General features: G+C 35.4%; 1 protein-coding gene across 5 annotated transcripts in view; it reads left to right on the top strand.

The window, feature by feature from the left end:
• The window catches only part of Gycbeta100B (guanylate cyclase soluble subunit beta-1-like), a 103,959-nt gene that overhangs the window by 85,742 nt on the left and 5,096 nt on the right, over nt 1–13,121 (top strand). For 4 of the 5 annotated variants that reach the window (XM_070106116.1, XM_036357443.2, XM_036357441.2 and 1 more), the window contains one exon: nt 6,705–7,384. In XM_070106116.1, the coding sequence (XP_069962217.1) occupies nt 6,705–7,185 (481 nt within the window). In that variant the 3' untranslated portion in view covers nt 7,186–7,384. Of the gene's footprint in view, nt 1–6,704; nt 7,385–7,765; nt 8,397–13,121 lie in introns of those variants that run through there. The other variant, XM_070106115.1, reaches the window with a different exon arrangement.

Raw genomic sequence — 13,121 nt, 5'->3', positions numbered from 1 at the left:
CAAGTACTTGCAACGAAAATTTTAAAACTCAGCGCTCGCGCTATGGTATAAATTAAGCTGGTAAATTGCATAACAGCACAATCGTCAAAGTATCGCAGTTCGTACAGTACCAAACAACTTTTCCGAATTTAAAACTGTCGAATTTTGGTTAACTAAAAGTGAGAAATTCACTATAATAAAAATAATGACTAATATTACGGAATTGAAAGGAAACGAAATTAAAGCGGTCACCATAATGCCTAGTAATCTTAACATCATCGATTTTCCAAGACCAGGTGGAGCGCTGCAACGTCTGGCCGATCTCGCCGCAGCCATCGCAGCTGAGGACCGGAGCGGCTTCAGCGATAGTGATTATGACGAAAGCGACACAGAATCGGATGACAGTGACTATTTTAGCATAGACATACCCTTCCGGACCCGTAGGGTATCCTTGCCAGCTGTAATTGAAGGCCAGAAAGTAACTGAGGCCGCAACTGCTGCCATGAGGAAGTTATGGACGCAACGCATGGCACGTCGATCCATGTATTTATAGAGTACCCCCTACTTTAAAACCACTTAGTGAGGGGATAAATATGCAATGTATATTTTTTAAATATTTATTGTTGGTTTATTGTATGGAATTTACCGTAATGCTTTAAGAATTATTTAATGAAAATTGTGCAGAATCATTTATAAAAATTGAAAATTTTTTCAAATAATTATTTAATTGTGCAGAATCATTTATAAAAATTGAAAATTTTTTCAAATAATTATTTAATTAAGATTTTGTCAATTCTATGTACTTGTTTTAAATTAGTTGTATTATATTAAAGACAAATAATGTTGACAACCCACAATTTGTTTTATATACGGGTATTATTAGAAGTGAAATGAGAAAACACAATACAATCTGTACCTGATATCTTTTAGAGTATCCGACGTTTCCTTTTGGGTGTTACAAACATACATACAACAAACAACAAAGTTTTACCAACATGTCAAAACATTTCCCCTTCTTTGATCCTTAAAAATTGTGAGAGTATAAAATGTTCGGAAAGTACGGGTATATTATACGGTGCCAGAAAATTTATAACACCCAAAAGGAAACGTTGAGGACCCTATAAAATATATACATATATATATGATCAGCATAACGAGCTGAGTTGATTTAGCCATGATCGTCTATCTCTATAGGTATATGCGAACTGGTCCGTCAGTTTTTGAGATACGCTATATGAGATAACGTATTTGGAACACGTCATTTTCTCCTCTAGAAACTGTTTACTTGTCGGAACCGCCGTTATCAGATCACTATGGCTTGTAGCTAACATACAAACTGAATAATCAAAATCAAAGACTTTATGTGGAAAATATTTATATATGACAATTTATCTTCACAAAATTTGACATGGGTTACTATCCAAGGCAATACCTGCATTCGAAAAAAATTGCTAGATCGCATCACTATAGCATTAGGCTGCCATATAAACTGAACAATCAAAATCAAGTTCTTAAAAGTAAAACATTAAATGTCTCATGGATTATTAACCAAGGCAATGCTACTATATCCGAATAAACTTTACAGATCGGACCACTATAGCATATAGCTGCCATACAAACCGATCGATCAAAATCATTCATGAATGGAAACTTTTTTATTTGTGAAGAATATTTTAGCCTTCGGTACAGCCGAAGTTAAAGTTTTTTTAATAAAGAAAAAACAAATAAAAGAAATTAAAAAGTAAAAATCCTCTTGCCTACAAAAGTGATTCAAAGACTATGATTTTGGAAATAGTTCAGAGTTTACTAAAAATGTAGCTATGAGGTAACACGAGATCCTGGCTAGCAAAAATGTATTACTACTAAAAAATTCTTTTATTCTAAAAGCGTTTTCATTCATTAACAAATTCGTACAAAGGCTAATTCCATAGAAGACAGTTAATCAACATTAGTAACAGTTAAAGTTGATATTTCGTTTAATGAAACCAGGTACCAGGTATAATTCAAATGAACGAAAAACTGTGTAAATATTATGTTATATTATAAACACTACCCACCTACTTCTCCAATAATTCTTATTCAAGCCAGATATTTTCAAAATATTTACGGCTTCTTTAATAACAATTTCAAATATTTCAACAACAAAATTAATGAATGCATTATGCCGTTCTAATCCTGTGACGGAGAAAACTTTTACATTCTTTTCGCCACGCCTTCAACTGTTAAAAACGGTTAAGCCCTTGAATATTCTTGAGATCACAACAATAACCAAAGTAAATTATGTAAAAATAAAACATTGTCCAAAAAGGGTACAATATCATAACAATGGCATCCGAAACTTTTGCAATTCACTTCAGCGGTCATCAATCACTTTTAATCCACAGACTACTAAAATAGACTTCCTAAAACTTCTGGGAAATTCGTTACCTGCCTTCTGTGGCGCTTGTTTTGTGCTAGATTTCCTCATTATCTTTCCAGGGAGAAGTGTGTAGCGCTGACTATTCCTTTACGATATAAATTAGGCAAATTTCAGCAAAGTGGCACATTCGCACAACCACCGCGTCTTTTTGCACATACATAAGTGAACGTTACTCAAAGAAGGATCAACAAATCAATTCCATGTACAAAAAATGAAAGCTTAATTAACCAAATAATCTTATAACAACTCAATAACAATGACTGAAGTTGCAAAAATCGCCAACAATCAAGCTCGTGTTGCCATATTACCAACTCAACCGTACGAAATTACTCCACTGAATCCTGGAGAACCATCGGCATTGCAAAGACTTGCCGCACTGGCCGCTGCTGCAGCGGCTCATGATAGAGACGACGACAGTGACTCAAATTCCGAATTCGATTCTGATTACAGCAACAGCAACACAGACAGTGACATCGACGACTCCGATTTTGTCACTTTCAGCTTACCGTTTCGGATGCGTCGATCATCGCTACCAGCCGCGCTCGAAGGACAGAAACTATCTGAAGTGGCCAAATCAGCCGTAAGAAAGATTTGGTCACGACGTATGGCGAATCGATCGATATGCCATTGACGGATAGAGAACGTGTTCAATATCAAGTAGACATATATATAAGTTTAAGTATTGAAATAACTAGTCTATAAGTCAAATTCATAGAACTTGCCTGAGTAATCAATAAAAATCTGTAGTCGAATTAACAAAGATTTGTTTGAAACGAGAAAATTTAGTTCGGGTTCTTAGTTAATAAAACTTTGTGGGAGATTCTGAATCATATAATTTTAATTCGTCTGTCTTTAAAAAAGAACTTCCCGACGTTTTTAGGAATTAACTAATATTAAAGGTTTACTTTCCCTGTCTTTACCTTTGAAATGTTAATCGTGTTAGTATTGTTGGAAGGTGTACAAGCAAAAGTTCGAAATTGATTCACTAATATACTTAAGTATAAATTTCATCCAATTTTAACTACTTCTAATTAATATCTACGCAAATCCAAAGGTACGATTAATCCACTTTAGCCACAGATCACTCAAGATGCTCATTTAACATATTAATTCCCCCACACTTCCTAAAGGGAGTAGAAATTCCAAGAAATCCCTACCATCTGGGGATAAGAAGTGGTATATTTCGATTTCAACAATTTTTAGAACTTCATTAGTTATCCATTTTAAAGTTAAATAATCCACATACCACCAAATTAATTTTCGATTCATTCATACAGTGGAGAGTTAAAAATAAACATAAATTAAAATCTTCTAACACCACTGCAGTGTTCTTCTCAGAAATCAGTATCTTAAAGATGAACTTACGTCCAACCTGGAAAAATAGTTTTATGTTCCATCAAAAAGCAGAACATCAAATCAAATAGTTATCGTCCCTTCAATTAAAAAATTTCATTCACCAAAAACTGTTTAACAGTTTTCAATGAAAATTAAATTATTATTCAAATTCTAAATAATCTTGCCTTCTTTGGCTAGATTCAAGCAAAAACGAGAACTACTCTATATATTCGGTTTACCTGAATGCCAGCTCATTCGAGCACACTTAAATAAAATAGACAGTTCAATTCGTTATTATATTTATTTTATTATAATCAAGAAAAGTTTACAACCAAATTTTATCATCAACAACAACAGTCCATATTTGCTCAAACGTTTGCCTACAATAACAAATTCTCAGCTCTCGCTAAGCGCTGAGCCAGTACAGCATCCATTGCATCGTCCGCCGCGTCAATCATACTATTCCCTCCAATTGCAGCCGGAGTGGAGGCTCTTCGAATACGAAACGGCACATTAACACAGCAATAAGTACAAATAGAACCTTCAGAATTATCACTATCCTCCGAATCGCTTTCAACGCCTTCGCCTCCGTTTCCCATAACAAAAGCAGCAGCAACGGCACCAATTTGATGCAATCTCGATGGTCCTGCGTGTTGTGGAGCATATATTAATAGAGGTTGGTTTGAAGGTGGTGGAGGTAGCGGCGGTGTCGTGGCAGATCCCTCCTTCGCATCTTCACTTTTGGGAATATTTACGCACTCAAAATCATTTACGTAAGGCATTTTATTGAGATGTTTGTTTAGAGGTAAAACGTAAACGCTGAAGATCTTCCGGTCTGCTCCAAGTTGATCGAATTTTGAGAATACCTCGACTGGAGAATGATCAGTCAATTTATAGTAGAAATTATGTAGATAAGGTGCACTTTACCGAAAAACATATATATAAATATGTGTATCTCAGGTGAGCAGGTAGACGTGCACAAAAACAAAAGTTCCTACAATTTCTGGAGATATCTGTTTGCTTTTCACGCACGATTAAGCTGCAGCACAGAGTAATGATATGGCTTTTACAATAATATGCCAAAAAATTCACATTTTTTCACTTTTGATTCCGTTAACACGTTATTGGTTTCCCGAAGGCCACGCTCATTTTTCTTTAATAATGGACTTTGTTAAAAAATATGATTTTTAAAATACATAAATTTTCCCCTTTGAAACAATTTCCCATAGTGATTTCTCCCGTACAGGTTTTACCAATATATTTGGGAATTCCAAAGCATTATGCCTGGGAAACATTTTTTTCTACCTATACCTTTGGAAAACGGCACCAGTGAGATTATAAGGAAGAGCAGGTTATGCAATCAGCGAAGAATTTCCCAAATCTTCTTTATTGATTTACCAGAATTGTTAGAACAGACCTGGTTTATCAGAATTTTAACAGTGCTGCTTGAACGATGTTGTAAATTACTTATTTTAAAATCAGAAAAGTTGAAATGCTTGAAGTATTTTAAGTATGAATATCGATTAGCTCTATAAGTAAGATACATTATGATCTTAACGAATTATGGAACTCAATCATAAATACACCTAAGGGAAAAAAATTTAATATACTTGTATTCATTCCTCTTTCTGATTTAGTCGGTAGCTAACCAAGCAATGTCCGTCAACTAAATGCTTAGCATTTTCAAAACTGGAGATCTTTATTTATTTCAAAGTGGTCACATGATTTTATTTATAAATATTGATTTTTGGCGACAAACGGAAATTGAAATATCAAATATTTCTCTAAAGCAACGGTCCCTCTAGCAAGAGTCCCATTGTTCCCAAAGCTCCACTGCCTAATCCACATTAACGCCATTGATTTCATTGCAACCCAAAAGCTTTTGCCTGTTCCAACCAATTTACAAATCTCTAAGGTGAACTCTGTTGGAGCAGAATGGCAGAGCAGAAAATGCTGAAACCATCGAAGCGTGTAGCTGAATAAATCGTCTTATCAGCAAGGACATGTTTCATGCATTACGCCGCATCTCCACAGGCAATGTACATTGCTAACCATCTGTCAAATACATTGCCATTGAGGTTGGTAATGTTCTTATGTGGGCATTTGCTATCATGAAATACCATATTCATTCTCAAAATGGCGTCGCGTAGGTATGTTCGAGCTGATATAGCGCATGTTTGAGCTCTTGAACCGTTTAAAAATTTTATGAGAATGACAAACATTTTTGGCAATGTCAATGTATATTTTGGAAGTCTCATTTTCCCATTCTATTTTAATTCAACAATTAAATATGAGCAATTGCGAAACATTAGCAATGTGTAGTATCCATTGACAGTGTTGCTAGCAATATAGATGTTTAATTTTTAGCAATCTTTAATTGCCTGTCGAGATGCTTCTTTACTTAGCTAGTGAATGAGTGTGTGTGTGTGTGGACCACACGTAACTCTTCGAGGCACTCCAGTGCCGCAAGCTGCGAATGCTCTAAATCTGGTTAGGTTGATAAGCAGCGGCATACATTAGTGCAAATAGGCAAAGTGACTATTAAACCGTGTTTGCATACATAAATATGTATGAAATTACTCAAATAATGATGACATCGGTGTTATAGTTACAGCCCAGAAATGCACATACTTGTATATATATAAATTCGTAAAATTATTAAGCTCTGCTGGAGCAAACCGAACAGCTTTCAAATGAATATCTAAAGTGGCATTCATAACACATTTAACCAGTGGCTGCTGCTGCCACCTCTAACTTCCTTATTAGTAAATACGTTGTAATACAAATTTATAGCGAATGGTTTAATATGAGGTAAGAAACAAAGCACAAAAGCTCCTTTCATGTATCTTGGCTTTTTAGCTGTGGTTTAATTTGAAGGCATAAGCATTTACATTACTCAATCACAATCTCTGCAGCTGTCAATGAATCCATCTAATATCTCATCTATCCCATTCTGCTTCCACATTTACAGATTGCTCTGCCATGAGATTAACCACGATGATTCATTCAATCTCGAATACCGTGGCCCAGTCGTAATGAAAGGTAAGCCGACACCGATGGATTGTTGGTTCCTAACACGCAACACTTCGGCGACAGCAACAAGCGATAGCGTTACCGACTCTTCATTGCCACCGAGCACGCCACCTCCGTCATCGATGGCAACAAATCCGAAAGCCAATAGCAACAACGCAGCAGGGACCGTTTGCAGCATAAGCGAATCATCTGCCGCAACTGTGGCAGCGGCTACGCAGTCATTATGCACAACAGATGATGGTGCTGCAACTAGACAAGCACCTCTGGCAACGCCACACACAAACACTTTCTCGCCCACATCGCCGGCCTCATCATCGTCCTCCTCGGCCGTTACTGTGGCAAGTGGCGGCGTCGCATCCGCCGGAACAGACACCAACATTGATGTGCCAGCTGCTGCGCTACCTGCTGAATTGACATAGGAAATGTGCAACGACTCGTCATGCTGCTGCTGAAACATACTTTAAGTACGGAGTGGGGGAGAAGAGTGAAAATGCGGCTAGCACATGAAGTGAGCACGGTACAGATTAGATTGGATTGGTTTGAATTACATCAGTTTAGATTGAAATGCTGCTGGCGCCTGAGGGGTGTGAAGCGCTGAATTTCCACAGCACATTAAAGGTAATTTATGTTAATGCTCCCACTTGTCACCTTACAGCTAAACATACTAGTGCTCAGATGAGGACAAAGCCGAATCCGAAATGTAATATATTTAAAATATCTTATAGATATCAACTCTCTTTTTTATAATCCTTTTTAACTTCAGTTCCAGAGAGTAAATTTTTCGACCTTGATTAATTTTTTCAGCCTCTATTTAATGGCATTGATATATGGTATTTATACAACGCAATGCATTTCTTGCGGATATTCTCCTCCTATTTGTGATGAACGTTCAGATATTTAGGAGTTAGGTGGATTTCAGACCTTCCAAAAAAGACAATTTTTACTATTTTTTTAAAATAATATAATATATTAATCATATATTTTATTTGAACAATTCAGAATATCAAAAATACAATGAACACCATATACTTGCGAAGCGCTGTTACCCTTTAACATACTCGTATACATGTGTGTGATGGTTCCAAACAAGTAAGAAACACTCATGGAGTCTCTAGAATTACTTACCCAGAATATTTGGATGGGCAATTACCGAAAAATGTTATGAAATTCTCCCGATACAATCTGCCCTACATAAATGTCACACAATATTATCGAATGCAGTAAAACTTAATTACATTGGACATTCAACCTCAAATGTGTGCAACAACAGTATTTATAGTTAATGTATATTAATCATTGGCGGAAACAAATAAAAAAAACTGCATAAGATAAATTAATGAAATCAAAACAAGTACAATAGAGATTCATAAATCAAAGGGATTATGTTCGCAGCAGATCATATAAAAAACCAGTGAACCACAAAAGGAATATGAAAACGATGGTCATTAAACTGAAATAAGCTGAAATAGAACAAAGTAAAACCATTGCTGTAGTTGAACAAAAGCGAACTTAATGAAAAGGCTAAATTCAACTTGGAACATTAGCCTAAACAGTGTATTTTTTAATTAAAATCACCCAGTGACCGAATGCCTAAAGGATTCAGAGACACATTTCTGCAGTTTCTTTTATATTGTCACACCATATTTAATGGAATTCCTAGTTAGAAATGAATCAAAGAAAATGTTTAAAATATTATCCACTCACAACCGTTATTTTACTATAATGGCCGTTTTCTATCTTTGGGCGCTCCTCTCTTTCCAACAAAATTACATATAAACCAACAACAAAGTTATCGCGTTGAATTCATACATGATAGTATGCGAATTTCTCCTAAATGTTTTATAATTGGTATTATCAGTGCTACCAAGTTTTGTTTCACACAATTTATTCCAGTTTTACCATTGTGAATTGCTCAACGGATAAATTGTTGTCAGAAATTAAAATACAACGTTTATTTTATTGATTATAAAACCCTAAAACTTTAAATAAAATATGCTTAACACTGAATAATCAAATGTTTTTGGCCCGAAGAGAACGTGTCTTCACCAAAAAAATATGCGTGTGCGTCAGAAGAAATAATTGTGCAAAATTACTTTGCAATTGATGCCAGTTTGTTTGAACAACTCGTAAAGTTCGTTTGAATCGCTCCTCTCCAGTACTCGACGAATCGAAGACGACTATTTTAAATCAAGTAATAGGAGATACACAGTAGTAAAACTGCTATATTATAATTGAAACAAAACGGTGTAGCAATGAAATTATATGTGCACATTATGGCGTCCAAAACCATCAAAATCAAATATTCCATCATAGAGTACAAAATAGCAAATAATTTGCATCATTTTGGGATAGTATGGAAATATAAATCGGAGCCTCTTATATGTGAAAATCTTCATAGTGACGTGAAAACCAAAAAAGAAAACCTATTTTTCCTTAATAGTCATTATCTTCTGAAATGAAATTATTTTCAACTGGATATGTTTTAATTCACCCATATGTTTATCAAAAAAAAAAATAATTTTACACATTTATTAATTCTACTTTTATAAAATGTATACATCTTCAATATTTATGTTTAATAATTAAAACGTTTGGATAGGGAAATCCCTTCGAATATCTCCACAGCTCGCTTCACTCAAGCTGAACCTTTAAAAATTTACTTACACGTATATAATCGTATTTATAGCTTTTACCTAAATATCCAAAACTCATATTTTTAATATAAAAAGATTTTTTATTAATTTGTTTAACAAAAGCTGGTTACGCACACCAAATAGGTTTTGATCTACCATAAAACTCAAAGCTTTCATCCGAATCAAACTGCTTTAATTGAGTATATTCTGCAATTTGAGTGCCTCGCTTCGCCTTTGAAGTGAGTTTAGCCTCGAAATAAGGAAACAGTGTTCTCCTAGGTTTAACAATGCTTTCTGGGTTCGTGTTATACGCGTGTTCATCTACGTCTGAGCAGGATGACATGCATGTTAATGTTTCATCAGAACTTGTCGACAAATCAGGCTGATGTTGATCGTCGTACAGCCAAGTGCAATCATAATCTAGAAAATCATATTTCGTTTGCCAGTTATTAGATATAGCGGCTGATATGTTTAATTCAGTGCCAAATTTGGATTTAAGTTCTTCGAAATATTGGCGGATTTGCTGCCGAGCCCCTCTTTGTGCCTGTCGCAGGCTTCTTTTCCATTTACGAGGCATTGTATAAATATCTAAATCATAACAAATGGTCCAGAGTTGCTCATGAGATAGACTGGATTCTACATTGTAAGAGACTTTAACTTCCTCGAAGTGAACTTTGTCCCTCCACTGCTCCTTTTGTCTATGCCTGACAGCAACTTTTTCGGAACAGTCTGAATCAGAGCAGGAGGAAGTGTTGCTCCCTACTCTTGAAACAACACCGATCCTTCTTCGTTGTATTACGTCTAACTTCTTCTTATACTTTTCTTGTCCACTGAGTCCGTTGAAAAGCAAAACACCTTTAGGAAATTCTGTTGAGGTTTTCATCTTATGCCGTGGATTACATTGGGTTTTCTCACACATTAAGTCAGCGGTTTCAGAGTCATCAAAGCTGGACGATACATCTGCTTGGTATTGCTCATCAGATTCATGTAAATCATCGAAATTAAAGCTATCGCTCCAAACACTCGATTCTGACGTTGAACTGTCGGGCGTTGTACTAACGGAATATTGTAGTTTATCAAATTCTCGTTTTAATGATAACTTTTTTCGAAGTGAATTATACGATATATTTGAATAATCCGAATCGTAGCGGTTGGCCCATTTGCAATATTCATTATTTTTACAAAATTCGTAGACTTCGGAGAAGCTTTCGTTCAAATTTTTTGTAAATTCACTCTCGCTGCACTTAATAGCAATGAAATCGAAACTTTGGTTCCATTCAAAACCCTCCCATGAATGCCAATCCATGGTTGTGCCAAACTCCAAGTCAAATTGGGAATTATATATATGCTTTTCGTTGTCAATAGATTGAATAGATGCTCTTATTTTCTTACTCAAAGCCATAAGTCGCAGTTCTGTTTCATAATTCCGCAAATATTCATCGAGTTCACCAAAATCGTAATATATCAAATGACTTCTAATAATATCTCTATAGCTCACACCGTTCTGTACGTATTCTGAGTATGCTTCTAAATTGTCATCACTGGAGACTGCATGCCGGACGGACTGTTCTCGAGCGTTTGACTTGTGTAGTTGATCTGTTACGAATTCACTTGTCGAATACATTTTGTAATTGGGTGAAGATATTCTTAAGTTCACAAAATGATTTACCAACGACTCACAGTCTGATTCCGCCTGCAGGTCCCCTTCTTGTTTAATATCAAGTGTTATTTCAGCACTTCTTGTTTCCTCGCTTGTAACTTGTGTACTAAAACCCAGAAGCTCCTCTACTAGTTTCTCTGCGTCGGTTTTCCTTTGCTTAAACATAATCTCTGTGTAGCAGTTGAAACAAATTTTACATGAACACGCATTCATAACGCAGATGTCTTCTTGACTATCATCTTCGTAGGAATTTTCGGCCGCACCTCCTCTACCATTATAGCGATAGGACAGGTAGTCGAGATTATCTCCTGTTTCAATGCACATCTTTGCTTTCTTATCGCTGCCAGTTGTTTGACTGTAGAGATAAAGGGTGAAACTTGGAAACACCGGAAAGTATTATATTAATAGCGGGTTCTAATATATATCGCTGTAACATTTATTTTATAATGACGATAACTTGTCGATCATCAAGGTTTTTATACTTTTTAAGGTAACCCAGCGGAAAAAAACATAAGAACGCGAACGAAAGATACATTTAAAACAACCTTGAAAATACGCAATTTTCGAACAACAGGTAAAAAATAAACGTAAACAAACACAAAAGAAATTAAAATGTTTCATTATTTCAAGAACAAAATGTATATTTACGATGTTATACAATTTCTGAACCCTTTACCTGTCATTTATATACCTGTTTTCACATATATAAAGCAGTGCACTTAGGACAGGTACTTTCTTTACCTTCTAGCGTAACGTAGCAATTTTAGGTTATAAGAAACATCTAAATCTAGATAGTTGCTCATGAAATACAAGTATATGTATATATATTTTCCAAGAGTTCCTAGGTGGAACACAGAGCCTCAAATATATACGAGATGTTATATTAAAGTGATTCGAGTAAAATATTAATGTTTTTAACTAATAATTTTTAAAGATGAGTAAAGCCAACGTTATTTTTTTTTCCAAAGTTATATTCGCTCGTCATAGATCAGAAATCGAAACTGAAATATTTGTTATTTTTATTCTACAATAAAAGCAAACAATGATGGAGTGCAATATACAATATTCGTGAATCCTGATGTAGCTGAAAGCTGTTTGCATACAAAACGAGCCAAAAACAGAATTATGTAACTCAAAGAAACCTAGACATCAACCATAACTGTTGATGACAGTTGATGGAGGTAGAGACTACTCGCACCCATACACATCAGCGGCACATTCAGCACAGCGAATGGCGGCGATGCTTGGCCAACTCTGCTGATGACAGTTAATGATAATAAAATCGTTAACGCTTGGTTTGTCAAAAAACGAGATATACCGAAAGAAAAGGAAATGGATGCGGAAACTGTGGATTATCTAGCCTACTAAGCTGCGCTGCCACATAATGCTGAAAATGACAAAAACCTTGTGGTTGCAATTATTATTGTAATTTATGTTAGAACTTAACGATTTTTTCCATCCAACAAGTTAAAGATGTCATTGAGGTTGCTAATGTGACGTATGACCTGCATGGAAATGCGATAAGCTTTTAGAGTGTGAGTGGGAGTACAGACAATCACACCCACCCCATATTTGTTAATGATGGTCTGCATGCTCATTAGCTTCATCCAACCATGTATCGTAATGTATATTATGAGCGCAGCATACAAATTAGTTGGCTGGATTTGCACAAATGGCAGAATTGCCTGTCTGAACTATCACATATTCAGTCAGGCATAATTCTTTTATAATGCTGCTCTTACCTTAAGAATCGTCTTAGGGCATTAACTGAGCATTTCAAATAAAGAAAAACACAGAATTTGTATTTCAGTATATATTTTAATATAAGCTTTCCTCTCCTCTTAAAGGTGGAAGATCGCACTACTCTTAAGCCACCTTCAGAAATTGTTGGACTTTTAGGGCAGTTCGTTGAAGACTTCAAGCTTTAGTATCTGAAAATAATTTCTTTTAAGATTCAAATTGTTTCCATGGCACCAATTTAAAATGAGAACCGAGTTTAAGTTTTCGAAATAGATTCAGTATTTCAGAAATTCTTTCATTTTCTACAGACACCAATAAATTG

Source organism: Bactrocera oleae, chromosome 2 (assembly GCF_042242935.1).
Source record: "Bactrocera oleae isolate idBacOlea1 chromosome 2, idBacOlea1, whole genome shotgun sequence".
In the NCBI taxonomy this organism is placed as follows: Eukaryota; Metazoa; Arthropoda; class Insecta; order Diptera; family Tephritidae; genus Bactrocera; species Bactrocera oleae.
Note: the sequence above shows the minus strand (reverse complement) of the source record. Positions and strands in the feature narration are given on the sequence as shown.